The 19,284-nt window shown below is 43.3% G+C and overlaps 1 protein-coding gene across 3 annotated transcripts in view; it reads left to right on the forward strand.

Annotated features, from left to right (window-relative positions):
* The window catches only part of LOC126234595 (esterase FE4-like), a 107,290-nt gene that overhangs the window by 41,095 nt on the left and 46,911 nt on the right, over positions 1-19,284 (forward strand). For all 3 annotated transcript variants that reach the window (XM_049943310.1, XM_049943312.1, XM_049943311.1), the window contains exons 5-7: positions 57-207; positions 6,360-6,545; positions 18,421-18,620. In XM_049943310.1, the coding sequence (XP_049799267.1) occupies positions 57-207; positions 6,360-6,545; positions 18,421-18,620 (537 nt within the window). The remainder of the gene's footprint in view (positions 1-56; positions 208-6,359; positions 6,546-18,420; positions 18,621-19,284) is intronic.

Genomic DNA, 19,284 nt, shown 5'->3' on the forward strand with positions numbered 1-19,284 from the left:
GTAGGCTGAGTGTCACTATACAGTTGAATTCTGTATCTCGATTTCCGATGTTACAGTTAACTTCGTCGAATGGGACTCTAAAAGCTGTCATAGTTTGGATACATGGCGGGTGTTTTCTAAGAGGAAGAAGTGACACCTGGACACCCCACTTCTTTGTAGATAACGACGTAGTATTCGTCAGCATAAATTACCGGCTCGGATTACTGGGTAAGGAATAAAAGCTATATGTTGAAGAAGTAACTTTCATAAAATTGCGTCATATTAATGCACCGCCAACTTCTACTTCTGAAATTAAGAGGGTCATAAATTCTCTCAAGAATAAAAGTTCTTCTAGTTTTGACTGTGTTTCCAATAGGGCACTAACGATTTGTTCCCATACGATAAGTCAGGTATTGTCTGAAATACATAATGCATCACTAACTCAAGGCATTTTTCCAGAGAGACTAAAATATTCCGTTGTTAAACCCCTCATTAAGAAAGGTGATAAGACGGACATCACTAACTACTGACCTACTTCACTGCTGGCATCGTTTTCCAAATTCTTGAGAGGGTGATGTATTCTAGAACAGTATCTTACCTTGGCAACAATAATATCGTTTCAGAAGGGGTACTCTACTGAGAATGCCATTTACAAGCTCACACACCAGATATTACAAGTATTAAATAACAAAATAGCATGGTAAGTATTTTCTGTAACCTATCAAAGGCATTTCATTGCGTGAATCATTATATACCCCTAGATAAGTTTAAGTTTTATGAGATTGGTGGTATAGCCAACCAATGGGCCATGTTGTATCTAACCAACAGAATCCAGGGACATAATTCTGACTGGTGAGAAACCACTTTTGGTGTTCCCCAAGGCTCAATCTTAGGTCCACTATTATTTCTCATATATGTAAGGGATCTACCATCTAACGTACAACGTGCAGAATTAGTTCTTTTTGCAGATGACACCAGTACTGCAATAACTCCCAGGATACACATAGAAATGGAAGAAATGGTGAACAGAGTTCTCAGAAGTATCATTGATTTTCTGCGAATGGTCTCACCCTGAATTTCACAAACACACATCATATTCATTTCTGCACCTTTAGGGGTACTGCACCAGTGATAAATGTAACAGATGATGATGAAATAATACACAGGGCGGAAACTTCAAAATTCTTGGGCGTCTATATTGATGAGAATTTAAATTGGAAAAAACACATTTTGGAACTCCCAAAACAACTTAGTTCAGCCACATTTGCACTTAGAATCATAGCAAATTTCGGGGAGAGGGAAATCAGTAATTTGACTTATTTTGCTTATTTTCACTCAGTAATGTTATATGGAAAAATATTCTGGGGTAACTCATCTTTAAGAAAGAATCTCTTCATTGCCCGAAAAGGTGTTGCAAAATTATATGTGGTGCTAACCCGCGATCATCTTGTAGACATTGGTTTAAATAGTTGAACATTCTGACTACTGTTTAACAGTATATTTATTCCCTCATGAAGTTTTTTGTAAATAATCCACTACAGTTCTAAAGGAACAATGAGGTACATAATCAAAATACTAGAAGAAAGAATGACCTTCATTACGCAACATTAAGGTTGTCTGTAGCACAGAAAGGGGTGCACAACGCTGCAACAAAATTTTTCGACCACACTTATCCAGTGATATAAAATGTCTAACAGAAAGCAAGGTAAAATTTGAAAATGAATTGAAAAAGTTTTTCCTTGACAACTCCTTCTATTCCGTAGAAGAATTTGTATGCTTGTAATGTGTAAAAGGTGGTGGATAGGAATTGCTAACTCAGTCTGTATATCTTGTTTTCATTTCGAGGGAAAAATATGTGGTGGTGTTTAGAGTACAAATAGACGTACAGATTAATTTGCAAGAAGAATGTAAAATGACTCGTTCCACATCATGACGATTTATCGTCCAAAATGATCCATGGTACATGAAAGGAACAGACTAACTAACTAACTATCTGGAACCGCGCGACCGCTACGGTCGCAGGTTCGAATCCTGCCTCGGGCATGGATGTGTGTGTTGTCCTTAGGTTAGTTAGGTTTAAGTAGTTCTAAGTTCTAGGGGACTTATGACCTCAGCAGTTGAGTCCCATAGTGCTCAGAGCCATTTGAACCATTTTTGAAACTAACTAACTAACTAACTAACTTATTGACAGATTAGTGTTCCTGGTACATTTATAACAAAAACAGTCCACAATATCTTAATTATATGACCTTTAGGACGACTGTAATTAGTAAATGTTTTAGAGAAGATGGTATCCTTCCTCTCCAGAAACACGCACTATCCTCTTGTACACCATGATATAAGTATTTGCAAATGATTCATTAGATAAGTTCGGTAACCTCTAGAGAAAATGTATAAATGCAACGCTACATCTAAAAATAATGACTACCAGCGTTATTGTTTAGCTTTCTAAGTACCATTGGATAAAAGAAATTCTGGACACAAGTTTGGTTGTTGTTATGATTCAGGACGTCATTTCTAATTCCCAGCGACACGGTGGATTTTTGATACCTACACACAAAATATTTTCTTTCATAGCAGTTGAAGCAATGTGCACTGAAGTCATCCACATTGGGCAACACAGTTAAAGGTTCACTCTTTCGAAACCACTTAATTGTCTCCCATCATTACGAACAAATATGAAATGAGCTCTGTAACGGTGCAAAAGCGTGGCAGCTTGAATGCTACTTTCGGGCTCAGCGACGCTTCAAACAGCAAAGTGTCGACACATGCGTTAAAACGTCAGAGCTAGGAAGTCCGTGTGAAGTGTAAGGTGGGTTAATGATGTCACAGTGGCACCAAATTTCACCACAGTTCTTTCCAACCCCACCACGGACGTATCAATGGGAAGGTTGTGATAGCCCCTCTTACCCACATTTCACACATTCTCTTGATGCCTCCGCGTTGGATGTCAGAACCGCGTCGCCCAGTGATGAAACCGCGCAGTTTTCCTATGGGTGGCCGAGCAAAACATTTCAGGCACGCCGCGGCTCAGAATCGACAATAAAACGCGACGGGGGTTGACATAAAAGGAGTCAATGAAATCATCACTTCCACTAGGTCTTTGGTTCCCAGACATTTCGTTGTCGAAAACTGCAGTTCGCAGTGTAATGAGCGACAGGACGAAGTTCTTAACAACCTTTCACAGTGCAGACGCTCCCCCAGGATGATTCAACCCTTTTCTAAGGACATCGTGGGCCTGCAAACCCATTGAACGTGATCTGACGTCTTTGGAGTGTAGCGCGACCGCAATTTAGCGATCGTTTAAACCCATTCAAGGAGATTTGAACTCGATCCGAAGCAGCAAAGGGTGTTTATGATGTTTCAGCGCTGTTTCGCGCCCAGCTGTAGAGTGATCTCGGGGTGGGCAAGGGGGGGGGGGGGGGGGGGAGTGCGAGGGAGACATGTGAGTGAATAAAACGTCAAAAAGATCGCTTACTGCAGTGACGTAGCATCACTCAAATGAGGTGTGTCGAAATGGTAGCTTGTCGCACCGGTGCGAAGGAATCTATGTATGAATGGCTGCGTACGCCCAGAGAGTGTTGCGGAATGATCTTAGAGAGACCCTTTGCCGTTTTATTCAGGCGTGTGTCTATGTCACCGTGGCCACCCTTCTCCTCCCCTCCACCCCCTCCCTCCCTTCCGCGTTATCACGCCACAGGAATGCGAGAAAAGGAGATCTGAAAAAGCAATAACACCCTTTGCTGCTTTGGATTAAGTTCAAAATTCGTCTAATGGTTTTGAACGGTTTTTAGTGGTTCTACCCTTTACACAAGAGTAAAAATTGTGGTTGCGTTACATTCCGCGTTATCGTAGTAAGAGAGCTACCTGTCTGTTTGCTTGTAGTTGCTGTCGCCCTCAAAAAAAAAAAAAAAAGAAGAGCGACGTGTAAAACTTGGGAAAGGACGGACATGCCTGCACGTGGCTGGGTAAACTTGGCAGAGGCTTCGTTAACATTCCAACGTCTAAAATAGACGTGCTGGCACTTTGAGGTGCAATAAGAGCACATCCCCTTGTCGCTTACGTACCTTCTGCAGTACTATTTCCTGAAAGGATATTAGGGGCTGCCCATGTTCACTACGCGAGAAAATGTATGACGCCTGAGAGCCGATGTAAGTCCGCTAGGGTAATTATTTTTATACACCGACATGAAATGTAACATATTCCTAGGGCGAAGAAGATCACGTGCAATGTGGTTACAGGCCCATGAAACCCTTATAGAAATTATTAATCTTCCGGGGGTGTTAGCGTTGTCTAAGGTTGTCTATAATGTCGTTATGTTGCTCTTCGCACTGCGACCTGTTGTTTTTGACCGCTAAATGTGTGGATCCAATAATCCAACTGCAGGAGTGGTTTGATTGACTCCTTTTATGCCACCCTTTGAAGCACTCTCGTGTTGATCCTGAACGACGATATGCTCGGCCACCCATAAGGACACTGCGCATTTTAAAGCCTGGGAGTCCCGGTTTTGACCTCCATCTCAGAGGCGTCAATAGAAGCGGTGAGATTTGGATGAGAGGCGTTGTGGCGACCTCCCCATCGTGTTACACGTCTGTGATGGCATTGAGCAGAATTTTGGCGAAATTTGGTGCCAGTGTGACATCATTAACGCACCTTGCAATTCAGATGAACCGCTGAGCTCTGACCTTTATTTCGCACGTGTTGGAACCTTGCTGTTTGAAGCGCCGCCGAGCCATAGGGTGACGTACAGGGTGCCACGTTTTTGCACCGTTGCAGAGGAAGGCAGTAGGCACCTTTGAGCCACATGTCAAACTTTTGCTTCGCTATGGGGATTTGAAAAAGTTACCCTTTAATTGTGTTCCGCAAGGCATTTGTCCTACATCCTCCCTGTTTTTCCTCGTCTTCCGTGAATCGGAAAATTGTTTCCACTGCTCAACACGCAATAATCATGCAATCTGACTCTCCTGTTTTCTCTACAAAATTCCTTAAGTCCTTCAAACCGTATGACATCATCCAGGCTTAGAAAACGACCCAATGACATCACTTAGTTTTGGCTCCGGTGTCCGAATCTGCACTCACTCTGCTGCGCATGCTCCCAGGAAATTCGCTCCATTCCATCCTCCTCTTTTCCAGACAACCACATCCTCTTACTGCTTAGTAATGCTCGTTTACAGCGAAAACACATTTACATCCAGCAAGAAAATATATGGAAATATCTTTCCAAGGTTACGTCATTCCTATCCCCCTAAACACCTAAATCCAGTCTCGAATATTCGACAACCATTTGAGAATCTAGACAAACTACATCAATAACTTTATCGATAATTATGAGAAATATGGTTACCATTATGTATATTGAAACGTCCCCTTAGAAAAATTAGTGAATTACTGTGCTGATAAACCCCTTACGTTATTTGATTTTCAAACAGCTGAGCAAAAACTGAATGTGCACAGACATTTCTCTCTTTACTTATTCAGAACATCAATAAACTGACACACAGTATTTTTAGCGCAACGCAATCTGACTTTCAATAATCCTTACAAAAGAATGGCCCTGACTAACATTAACCTATACCTTTCACAAATCACTTACCTCACAAAAATCTTCGTTACTCGAACTACTGCAATACAGCGAGCGCCACTATTGCCAGCTAAATAAAAGATTGAAACTACTGAAGGCACTAACTACTGATAGGCATAGGTAGAAAATGAAAGATTTTGATAGAGAACAAACAATGTATTTACCTTAATAGTGTTCAAAAGTCATAATATATAGCAGTTCATGACACCCAGTCTTACAAATTCACTGTCTCTGATGGACACACGTCCAGATCATCCGCCCTCAAAACTCCACCATCTCTCTCGCCACATCCACCACTACTGGCGGCTCACCTCCAACTGCGCAATGCTAGGCGCTGTTAACAGCCAACTGCTCAACACTACAATAGCGACTATTCCAACAATGCCACCCAGCCACGAACTGCACACAGCACAGCCAGTGATTTTCATACAGAGCGCTACGTGGCGTTACCAATACAAAAACCTAAACAGCCTACTTACAATATTAAGTGAGAGAATTTTTATAAACTTTTATGGAGTACTTTTACGATCGTCTGCTGTAGTTGCTTCTTAGAAACTCAGTGGTAAATAGTTTCATAGCTTGTGCTTTATGTATTAATAATTACTGACAATTGTTTTAAATCATAATTTTCTATTTTTTTATGCTTTAGTAGGTTTTAGTAATGATGAAAACAATACAGTATTACGAAATAAAAGTCAATCATTAATTTGTTTCAGAAATTCTGACACTTGTTCAGAATAAATGTAACTTCAGGTATCTCTCTCACTACGACTGTTTCTATGCAGCTGAATTATTGCAGGTTTTTTGAGCACTAGCGACGACGTCGTTCCCGGAAACATGGGTCTTAAGGACCAAACAGAGGCGCTCCGCTGGGTGCAGAGGAACATCGAGGTCTTTGGTGGCGACCCGGAGCGAGTCACCCTGCTCGGTCACAGTGCTGGAGCCGCATCCGCTCACTATCACATTCTGTCTCCCCTAAGCAACGGTAATCAGCATAAGATACTGAGTAATATTGTTTCTTTAACTGCTACGAGTTGCTTATTCTGTAAACACTTTGAACGTCTCTTTAACCAAACGACTACCACATTCGGTCGCAAATCAGCTTCCCCGTGATTAACCAGCTCATAGAATTCTGTCCAGAAATGGAAAATATGTGCTAGTTAATCGTTTGCTAAGGCCACTGTAATAAAATATATACTTTTATGATATTTCACTGTATGATTTAACAACTGAGCGCATGACACAGATATAGGTGGAGCCGTTCTCGTTATCTTATCGTGCTCTACGTTAAGTGAACGTGAAGTCCGAAAATTGTCATTAAGAGACGATGATTATTAATTCTCAGGAAAAAGATGGAAATCATTACTGGCGTATTTACCAGCAAGTGTCCTACTTAATTCGATGAAATCGTCTTTACTTTAGCATTTGGTACACGTTAGGGAGATCATGACCCATCAGTACTTCCTTGTAACCAGAGAGGAAAGATGTTTTAATTTCACAAATGGGCACTTGATTAGTGAAACTGAGCAGTTCAAATTTCTAGGTGTTCAGATAGATAGTAAATTGTCGTGGAAAGCCCACTTTCAGGATCTTGGTCAAGGGCTTGATGCTGTCATTTTTACTATTCGAACGGTATCTGAAGTGAGTGATCGTTCGACACGAAAATTAGTCTACCTTGCTTATTTTCATTCGCATATGTCGTATGGTATTATATTTTGGGGTAACTCTTCCCATTCTAAAAGGATATTTTTGGCTCAGAAACGGGTGGTTCGGACAATAAGTGGTGTAAGTTCACGAATCTCTTGTCGACCCCTGTTCACTGAGTCTGGGTATTTTGACATTGGCCTGTCAATATATATATATATATTCCTTACTGTCATTTCTTGTTAACAATATTAGCTTATTTCCAAGAATATGCAGCTTTCATTCAGTTAATACTCGGCAGAAATCAATCCTGCGTTTGGATCGGACTTCCTTAACTCTTGTGCAGAAAGGTGTGCAGTATAAATGGTTCAAATGGCTCTGAGCACTATGGGACTTAACATCTGCGGTCATCAGTCCCCTAGAACTTAGAACTACTTAAACCTAAATAACCTAAGGACATCACACACATCCATGCCCAAGGCAGGATTCGAACCTGCGACCGTAGCAGTGGCGCGGTTCCGGACTGAGCGCCTAGAACCGCGAGACCACCGCGGCCGGTGCAGTATACTGCTGCATCCATTTTCAATAAGTTACCATTAGAATTCAGAAATCTTAGCAGTAATCCACGCGCTTTCAAATCGAAACTGAAGAGTTTCCTCATGGTTCCCTCCTTCTATTCTGTCAAGGAGTTCTTTGAAAAATGGAGCTCATTCTTGTTGTATTGTTGATTACGATTACGTAAACTTATGGCTTGACTTTTTTCGGGTTTATAAACATTTTATTGTTATCGGTTATTAATTTTGTGTTGTAATTTATGTACTGATACGTTCCATGACCTTGGAGATTTACTCCCCAATTTGATCCTACGGAACTTGACGTGTAAATAAATAAACAAATAAAGAAAAAGACGTATCTAACAAATTAGAAGTACATTTGCATCAATGTCAGAGTCGTATGTGCTGGGTTTGTCAGTGTTTGTAGCCTCTCTCGCTTCCCCTGCCCCCTCCCTCCCCCTCATCCGCTGCTTCTTTGTGGTAGACTGGCCAGGTGTATGATGAGCAAGGTAAAGCTCAAGCCGGTAGCACCCTTGTTGTAAGCTTGTGTCAGGATGCATAGTCTTACACAGTCGCCACGTTTATTAACCTATTAAGTGAATTTTTGGGGGTGTGGACTGTCAACGATAGCTGGCCTCACACACAGCATTCATACCGATGAACAGTTTGGGAGTTAACGATGTGAACTGAGAAGGGCTAGAAAGGGGGAAAGAACGAGACCAAGAGACGCTATAATAATCCTTCCATGTTGAGAGGGTGCTAAGGGACTTCGATACTACTCTTGGCTACAAAAATACCATTGACTTCATAAGTTAAGACTGTATCTACTGAGGGCCAAAGTCACAGGATAGCGCTATGAACATATACAGATAGCAGTAATCTCGCGTACTCAAGATATGAAAGGACAGTGCATTGGTGAAGCTGTCATTTGTACCCAGGTAATTCATGCGAAAAGATGTTCTGCGGGATTGTGACCACTCGAAGGAATTTGCAGAGTTTGAACAGGTCATAATAGTTGGAGCTAGATCCACGGGACATTCCATTTCGGAAATCGTTAGGGAATCCAATATTCCGAGAACCACAGTGTCAAGAGTGTGCGGAGAACACCAAATTTCAGTTATTACCTCTCCCCACGGACAACGCTGTGGCCGACGTCCTTATCTTAACGACCGAGAGCAGCACCGTTTACGTGGAGTTTTCAGTGGTAACAGACAACTAACACTGAGCGGAGTAACCGCAGAAAACAATATAGCTCGCACGACAAAGGTACTCGTACCGATGGGAGTGGCTTTGCTAACAACACGACATAACCTGCAGCGCCTCTCCTGGGCTTGTGACCGTATCGGTTGGAGCCTAGACTGCTGGAAAACCGTGGCCTGGTCAGATGAGTCCCGATTTCAGCTGGGAAGAGCTGATATATGGTTCCAATGTCGCGCATTCGCCACGTGGCCTTGGACTCAAGTTTTCAACAAGACACTGTGCAAGGTGGTGATGGCTCCATAATGATGTGGGCTGTGTTTGCATGGAATGGACGTGATCGTCTGGTCCAAGTGAACCTATCGCTGACGGGGGATGACAATGGGCTGTGTCACCGGGTCACAGCTGCTCGCGATTGGTTTGAAGAACATTCTGGATGATTTGAGCCAATGATATGGCGACCCAGATATTCCGACATGAATCCCATCGAACATATATGGGACGTAATTGAAACGTCTGTGCAAAAAATCCTGCACCGAGAACACCTTCAAAATTATGGATGGCTATAGAGGTAGCATGGCACAATACTACTGCAGGGGACTTCCAACGACTTGTTTAGTCCATGACACGACGAGTTGCTGCGCTACGCCGTGCATTAGAAGCTACAATGGAAAAGGCAACAGTGGTATTACTGACTTCCTGACGAATTCTATTTCAGCTAGTGATAACTGTGGCTCAAGCCAAGTGTACAGCGTTTCCAAGTGAAATTTTTATATAATAGTGTAACTTTTTAATTATTTGTTGCATGATGTGACAGAAGTAAACTACTGCAGGTGGCCGTAGACTAACAAGATGCACAGTACAAGTGCGTGATGCTATGAGAAGACAAGCTCGTCAGACAGGCAAACGTAAATGTACGTTATGTGAATTTATTGAAGAGTGTCGAGGTACACCTGATTATGAGCGACAGACACACTACATTATAAAAAAAGGTTACGTATACGTATATGGGGACAGTTATTTAACAAATGGCTGTATAAGAACATCAGGAGGTATTGACGGCGGCACTATTAAATAGCGGGCAATAACTTACAGAAAAATGTAACACAAACATGTAGAATATGACGGGTTTAATAAAGCTATTGGGAAGTGCGTCTGGGATATTGGTAATAGAAACACTTAACAGTATGAAGATACCAAAATCCAAGCATAGGAGTTGTAGTCATAAGATGTAGCAGGAACTAACACTAGCGAGGAAACTGTACAATCATTTGAATTTTTGTTTAAGTACTGGTTTGGTTCAAAAGATAAATCTGAAACACAGCTGACTAAAAGTGAACACGACCATTTTTCCGCCACGCGGGATTAGCCGAGCGGTCTAGGGCGCTACAGTCTTGGACTCTGCGGCTGGTCCCGGCGGAGGTTCGAGTCCTCCCTCGGGCATGGGTGTGAGTGTTTGTCCTTAGGATAATTTAGGTTAAGTAGTGTGTAAGCTTAGGGACTGATGACCTTAGCAGTCAAGTCCCATAAGATTTCACACACATTTGAACATTTTTGAACCATTTTTCCGAAGTGATGACACATAAGGTGCATAAAGCAAAGGATACCAGGAAGTGGTGGTGTTTCAATAGAAGTGGTTGGAGTTCGAGGAAGAGCAATACAGAAGAAACTTTTAGTGTTACTTGCAGGCCCAAACTTCCATGATGATATCGTAGTTCCTGCGTCACAACCTGTACTCGTAGACACATTATGTTCTTCCTGTACAGGGAGGACATTTTAATTTAAAATCGCTGTCAGGTATCGACGGATAAGTGCGATATTGCGGTGACTGTGTTGTTAAGAAGGACGATGCAATGTTCCTTCGCACATGCACCATGTCGGAAGAAGCATTGCATCGTTCTTATTAACGTCACAGTTACTGCAATATCGTTTAGTGTCTTGACACTTCCACTCTTTGGCTTAGCCGGTGGGCCTTACATTCTAGTATTTTGTTGTTGATGTTGTTACGCGTCTTTCCGGCGGATGGGGCACTGTCGCGTCTCACAGGCAATGCTTGCAGTAGGGAGTGTGCAGGGCCAGCAGTGGTTTTGGGTCGCCTGACAAGAGGACCGAGCTTACTCGTCATCACCCATTTCCTTCATACGTTCAGGGCCTAGCCAGAAATGAAAGTGACAGAAGTGGCAGCCCCAGATGGCCAGGCGTTCAGAAAAATTTTGGCCAGGGTCGGGCGAGTCATCAGCCATTCTAGGGAGGTTTCCAGGCAGCGGTTAGCGCAACGGGTAGAAGACAGAACGGTAATCCGTGGGTCATGGGGCCGAATCCCTATGTGGAAGCATTTTTATGGTTCGGTATCTCAATCGATAAAAACGAAACCCATGTAGGATCACTTTGCTGTTCGTCTGCCTGTCTGTGTCTGCCCTGCTGTCCGACTGTTCAGATCCCTATTTCTCCGGAAAGGGTAAAAGTATAAAACTGAAATTTGTGTCACACATTAAGGTCTACCGTCCCTTGGTGATATAAAAAAATGTTGAGTACAAGTAAGCGCAGTCAAGAGATACGATTGTTACGTCACATATTTCAATACTCACTAACTCACTCATTAAATCCGGAACCGCGCGACAGCTACGGTCGCAGCTTCGAATACTGCCTCTGGCATGGATGTGTGTGATGTCCTTAGGTTAGTTAGGTTTAATTAGTTGTAAGTCTAGGAGACTGATGACCTCAGATGTTAAGTACCATAGTGCTTACAGCCATTTGAACCATTACTTTTATCATTTGTTGTCCAACTTTAACATTGAAATTAAAACATTGTGGGAAATTCTTAAACTCTTGGGACCGATATCTTCCCCGTACCAGTGTCGATAACAGGAAAAATCGTCGAGATCCTCGATTTCCGGAATTTTCTATATATATACTGTAAGTAAGTGTGTACGGAACAACCAGTGCGCGAATCCTCTCCGTTGGCCATTTTTTTGTCTTACTTACACTAAAAATAAACCGAAAGAATGCTCATTATATTCTATTTATTAATTTTTCATAAAAGGCTTGAAATAGAAAAGTAAAGAAAAATTTGGGATTGGAAATAAAGCCCTTCGTGCAGGTACATAAATATTCTCTGTCAACTGACTCGTGGAAGTACGAACAAATCCTCAATCATACGACGAGATTATTTAAGACGAAGTATTGACATCGTGCAGCATTAGAGTGATTCCCCCTAAAGCACTCCGCTAGTGCAACCCTGCAATGTATGTTTTTGTCATCTGGTAAAGAATTTGATCAAACAGCTTCAAAACTGCTCATATCTCATCGACAGAGATAAATAAATCCCGAGAAGACTGGAACAAAATACATCCAATTGTACATCACCAGATATCCTCGCTGGTTTCTACCCAAAATGTGCGATTAGTGAAACCTTTTATGACTATAAGCCAATTTTATTTTTGTATATAAATTTTAAAATAACCGTGTAATTGTAAAAATGCAGCGCTTATGACGTGTCCTAGATGCCAAGATAATTACAGTTTCTCCTGTTTTTCCAACGAAAAACTAATTTTATATACGAAGCTCTCGCGTCCGCCTTACAATCCCTTCCTGGAAATTCGTTTGTAGTTCCACGTTTTCAACTGTCTTTCCTTTTCACGCCTTTTTTGAACAATTATTAAATATAACATGAACCATGGACCTTGCCGTTGGTGGGGAGGCTTGCGTGCCTCAGCGATACAGATAGCCGTACCATAGGTGCAACCACAACGGAGGGGTATCTGTTGAGAGGCCAGACAAACGCGTGGTTCCTGAAGAGGGGCAGCAGCCTTTTCAGTAGTTGCACGGGCAACAGTCTGGATGATTGACCTGGCCTTGCAAAACTAACCAAAACGGCCTTGCTGTGCTAGTACTGCTAACGGCTGAAATCAAGGGGAAATTACAGCCGTAATTTTTCCCGAGGGCATGCAGCTTTACTGTATGGTTAAATGATGATGGCGTCCTCTAGGGGAAATTATTCCGGAGGTAAAATAGTCCCCCATTCGGATCTCCGGGCGGGGACTACTCAAGAGGACGTCGTTATCAGGAGAAAGAAAACTGGCATTCTACGGATCGGAGCGTGGAATGACAGATCCCATAATCGGGCAGGTAGGTTAGAAAATTTAAAAAGGGAAATGGATAGGTTATAGTTAGATATAGTGGGAATTAGTGAAGTTCGGTGGCAGGAGGAACAAGACTTCTGGTTAGGTGAATACAGGGCTATAAATACAAAATCAAATAGGGGTAATGCAGGAGTAGGTTTAATAATGAATAAAAAAATAGGAGTGCGGGTAAGCTACTACAAACAGCATAGTGAACGTATTATAGTGGCCAAGATAGACACGAAGCCTATGCCTACTACAGAAGTACAAGTTTATATGCCAACTAGCTCTGCAGATGACGAAGAAATTGAAGAAATGTATGATGAGATAAAAGAAATTATTCAGGTAGTGAAGGGAGACGAAAATTTAATAGTCATGGGTGACTGGAATTCGGCAGTAGGAAAAGGGAGAGAGGGAAACATATTAGGTGAATATGGATTGGGGCTAAGAAATGAAAGAGGAAGCCGTCTGGTAGAATTTTGCACATAGCATAAGTTAATCATAGCTAACACTTGGTTCAAGAATCATAAAAGAAGGCTGTATACATGGAAGAATCCTGGAGATACTAAAAGGTATCAGATAGATTATACACTCCTGGAAATGGAAAAAAGAACACATTGACACCGGTGTGTCAGACCCACCATACTTGCTCCGGACACTGCGAGAGGGCTGTACAAGCAATGATCACACGCACGGCACAGCGGACACACCAGGAACCGCGGTGTTGGCCGTCGAATGGCGCTAGCTGCGCAGCATTTGTGCACCGCCGCCGTCAGTGTCAGCCAGTTTGCCGTGGCATACGGAGCTCCATCGCAGTCTTTAACACTGGTAGCATGCCGCGACAGCGTGGACGTGAACCGTATGTGCAGTTGACGGACTTTGAGCGAGGGCGTATAGTGGGCATGCGGGAGGCCGGGTGGACGTACCGCCGAATTGCTCAACACGTGGGGCGTGAGGTCTCCACAGTACATCGATGTTGTCGCCAGTGGTCGGCGGAAGGTGCACGTGCCCGTCGACCTGGGACCGGACCGCAGCGACGCACGGATGCACGCCAAGACCGTAGGATCCTACGCAGTGCCGTAGGGGACCACACCGCCACTTCCCAGCAAATTAGGGACACTGTTGCTCCTGGGGTATCGGCGAGGACCATTCGCAACCGTCTCCATGAAGCTGGGCTACGGTCCCGCACACCGTTAGGCCGTCTTCCGCTCACGCCCCAACATCGTGCAGCCCGCCTCCAGTGGTGTCGCGACAGGCGTGAATGGAGGGACGAATGGAGACGTGTCGTCTTCAGCGATGAGAGTCGCTTCTGCCTTGGTGCCAATGATGGTCGTATGCGTGTTTGGCGCCGTGCAGGTGAGCGCCACAATCAGGACTGCATACGACCGAGGCACACAGGGCCAACACCCGGCATCATGGCGTGGGGAGCGATCTCCTACACTGGCCGTACACCACTGGTGATCGTCGAGGGGACACTGAATAGTGCACGGTACATCCAAACCGTCATCGAACCCATCGTTCTACCATTCCTAGACCGGCAAGGGAACTTGCTGTTCCAACAGGACAATGCACGTCCGCATGTATCCCGTGCCACCCAACGTGCTCTAGAAGGTGTAAGTCAACTACCCTGGCCAGCAAGATCTCCGGATCTGTCCCCCATTGAGCATGTTTAGGACTGGATGAAGCGTCGTCTCACGCGGTCTGCACGTCCAGCACGAACGCTGGTCCAAATGAGGCGCCAGGTGGAAATGGCATGGCAAGCCGTTCCACAGGACTACATCCAGCATCTCTACGATCGTCTCCATGGGAGAATAGCAGCCTGCATTGCTGCGAAAGGTGGATATACACTGTACTAGTGCCGACATTGTGCATGCTCTGTTGCCTGTGTCTATGTGCCTGTGGTTCTGTCAGTGTGATCATGTGATGTATCTGACCCCAGGAATGTGTCAATAAAGTTTCCCCTTCCTGGGACAATGAATTCACGGTGTTCTTATTTCAATTTCCAGGAGTGTATAATGGTAAGACAGAGATTTAGGAACCAGGTTTTAAATTGTAGGACATTTCCAGGGGCAGCTGTGGACTCTGACCACAATCTATTGGTTATGAACTTTAGATTAAAACTGAAGAAAATCCAAAAAAGTAGGAATTTAAGGAGATGGGACCTGGATAAACTGACTAAACCAGAGGTTGTACAGAGTTTCAGGGAGAGCATAAGGGAACAATTGACAGGAATGGGGGAAAGAAATACAGTAGAAGACGAATGGGTAGCTCTGAGGGATGAAGTAGTGAAGGCAGCAGAGGATCAAGTAGGTAAAAAGACGAGGGCTAGTAGAAATCCTTAGGTAACAGAAGAAATATTGAATTTAATTGATGAAAGGAGAAAATATAAAAATGCAGTAAATGAAGCAGGGAAAAAGGAATACAAACGTCTCAAAAATGAGATCGACAGGAAGTGCAAAATGGCTAAGCAGGCATGGCTAGAGGACAAATGTAAGGACGTAGAAGCGAGTATCTCTAGGGGTAAGATAGATACTGCCTACAGGAAAATTAAAGAGACCTTTGGAGATAAGAGAACCACTTGCATGAACATCAAGAGCTCAGATGGAAACCCAGTTCTAAGCAAAGAAGGGAAACCAGAAAGGTGGAAGGAGTATATAGAGGGTCTATACAAGGGCGATGTACTTGAGGACAATATTATGAAAATGGGAGAGGATGTAGATGAAGATGAAATGGGAGATACAATACTGCGTGAAGAGTTTGACAGAGCACTGAAAGACCTGAGTCGAAACAAGGCCCCCTGAGTAGACAACATTCCATTAGAACTACTGACGGCCTTGGGAGAGCCAGTCCTGACAAAACTCTACCATCTGGTGAGCAAGATGTATGAGACAGGCGAAATACCCTCAGACTTCAAGAAGAATATAATAATTTCAAAGCCAAAGAAAGCAGGTGTTGACAGTTGTGAAAATTACCGAACTATCAGTTTAATAGGTCACAGCTGCAAATTACTAACGCGAATTCTTTACAGACGAATGGAAAAACTAGTAGAAGCCGACCTCGAGGAAGATCAGTTTGCATTCCGTAGAAATGTTGGAACACGTGAGGAAATACTGACCCTACGACTTATCTTAGAAGCTAGATTAAGGAAGGGCAAACCTACGTTTCTAGCATTTGTAGACTTAGAGAAAGCTTTTGACAATGTTGACTGGAATACTCTCTTTCAAATTCTGAAGGTGGCACGGATAAAATACAGGGAGCGAAAGGCTATTTACAATTTGTACAGAAACCAAATGGCAGTTATAAGAGTCAAGGGGCATGAAAGGGAAGCAGTGGTTGGGAAGGGAGTGAAACAGGGTTGTAGCCTCTCCCCGATGTTATTCAATCTGTATATTGAACAAGAAGTAAAGGAAACAAAAGAAAAAATTCGGTGTAGGTATTAAAATCCAGGGAGAAGAAATAAAAACTTTGAGGTTCGCCGATGACATCGTAATACTGTCAGAGACAACAAAGGACTTGGAAGAACAGTTGAACGGAATGGACAGTGTCTTGAAAGGAGGATATAAGATGAACATCAACAAAAGCAAAACGAGGATAATGGAATGTAGTCGAATTAAGTCGGGTGATGCTGAAGGAATTAGATTAGGAAATGAGACACTTAAAGTAGTAAAGGAGTTTTGCTATTTGGGGAGCAAAATAACTGATGATGGTCGAAGTAGAGAGGATATAAAATATAGACTAGCAATGGCAAGAAAGCGTTTATGATGAAGAGAAATTTGTTAACATCGAGTATAGGTTTAAGTGTCAGGAAGTCGTTTCTGAAAGTATTTGTATGGAGAGTAGCCATGTATGGAAGTGAAACATGGACGATAACTAGTTTGGACAAAAAGAGAATAGAAGCTTTCGAAATGTGGTGCTACAGAAGAATGCTGAAGATTAGATGGGTATATCACATAACTAATGAGGAGGTATTGAATAGGATTGGGGAGAAGAGAAGTTTGTGGCACAACTTGACAAGAAGAAGGGACCGGTTGGTAGGACATGTCCTGAGGCATCAAGGGATCACAAATTTAGCATTGGAGGGCAGCGTGGAGGGTAAAAATCGTAGAGGGAGACCAAGAGATGAATACACTAAGCAGATTCAAAGGGATGTAGGTTGCAGTAGGTACTGGGAGATGAAGGAGCTTGCACAGCATAGATTAGCGTGGAGAGCTGCATCAAACCAGTCTCAGGACTGAAGACCACAACAACAACAACACAACATTTTGAGCAATAATTCGGTCTGCTTGCAGTATAAGTAACGTGAAAACTGAACATAAAGAGGGATTACATATCTTCCGCTCATAGACTCGGCCATACGACTCTCCAATTAACACTCTGCCCGCTTTCTACTGCGCCAACCGCTGTCTGGAAAGTAGGCTAACGTAAGTGACTCATTCCTTGCCCAACCCGCGACATGCTGTCATTTCTAAACGCTTGGCCGACTGCAGCTCCTACTTCTGCCAGTTTCATTCCTGGTCAAGCTCTGAAAATATCATAAATTTTGACGAAATCGGTGATGACGAGTAGACGTGTTTCCCTTGTGAGTTAACAGCTGGGGAAAGAGTCGCGGGAAATGGACACGTGAAAGTTAAAGTGGAAAGTATTTAAGTAGGTGTATCGAAAGGTGTATTATTTGATAGATAAAGAGTAATAAAAATATGTGATCTTGACCACTCAAATGTATTTCCTTCCGTGTAAATAACATCGCAATAAAAGTGTCATCAAATGATCGCTCTTTCTTGGTTAGACTTGACTTCTTGTATACACATGATATTACTGATGTTTAACGCCGGCCGGTGTGGCCGAGTGGTTCTAGGCGCTTCAGTCTGGAACCGCGCGACCGCTACGGTCGCAGGTTCGAATCCTGCCTCTGGCATGGATGTGTGTGATGTCCTTAGGTTAGTTAGGTTTAAGTAGTTCTAAGTTCTAGGGGACTGATGACCTCAGATGTTAAGTCCCATAGTGCTCAGAGTCATTTGAGGTTCAAATGGTTCTGAGCACTATGGGACTTATCATCTGTGGTCATCAGTCCCCTAGAACTTAGAACTACTTAAACCTAACTAACCTCAGGACATCACACACATCCATGCCCGAGGCAGGATTCGAACCTGCGACCGTAGCAGTCGCGCGGTTCCGGACTGCGCACCTAGAACCGCTAGACCACCGCGGCCGGCGAGTGATTTGAACCATTTGAATTGATGTTTAACCAGGTCATAATTTATTGGTAATAATCAAGGTGCATAGATCTCCTTCTGCGTTGTGTTATTGTGCTGTGTCATTAATTTAGTCTTGTGTTCACTGCCAGGTCTCTATAGGAGCGCGATATCCATGAGCGGGTCGGTGCTTTGCCCTTGGGCCTTCTCCAAGAATGCTACTGACAGGGCCCTACGGTTTGCACAATACTTAGGATACACTGCCAAGAATTCATCGGATCTTGTAAATTTCCTCAAGACCGTTGATGCCAATATCCTCGTGAAGGACGTTCACAAAGCTCTTTCCGACGAGGTAAGTTGTTCTTTATCATAATTTACATCCACAATAATTTTGAAAAGACATCTGGATAAAATCACTTTGCATTGTAGAAAGAAACTTTATTCGATAATAGAAGTAGTTAAAATATTCTTCGCAAATTATTCAGACAACGCCAGTCTCAATGCTTATGAATGTATGCACATAAGAAAACTAGACGACTCGTTACGGGAGATCATACCTCCAGTCTCATGCAACACTCATACGAGAAACCTAGCAAATTACGAAAAATGAAAAAGAAGTTCATCTATTCTATAAAACCAGACTTATAGTTAGTAGTAGGTAGTTACTAGTTAGTAGTTTCAGTTGCTAGTTAGCAGATATCTATAATACACTCCTGGAAATGGAAAAAAGAACACATTGACACCGGTGTGTCAGACCCACCATACTTGCTCCGGACACTGCGAGAGGGCTGTACAAGCAATGATCACACGCACGGCACAGCGGACACACCAGGAACCGCAGTGTTGGCCGTCGAATGGCGCTAGCTGCGCAGCATTTGTGCACCGCCGCCGTCAGTGTCAGCCAGTTTGCCGTAGCATACGGAGCTCCATCGCAGTCTTTAACACTGGTAGCATGCCGCGACAGCGTGGACGTGAATCGTATGTGCAGTTGACGGACTTTGAGCGAGGGCGTATAG

This window comes from Schistocerca nitens, chromosome 2 (assembly GCF_023898315.1).
Source record: "Schistocerca nitens isolate TAMUIC-IGC-003100 chromosome 2, iqSchNite1.1, whole genome shotgun sequence".
NCBI classification, from domain to species: domain Eukaryota; kingdom Metazoa; phylum Arthropoda; class Insecta; order Orthoptera; family Acrididae; genus Schistocerca; species Schistocerca nitens.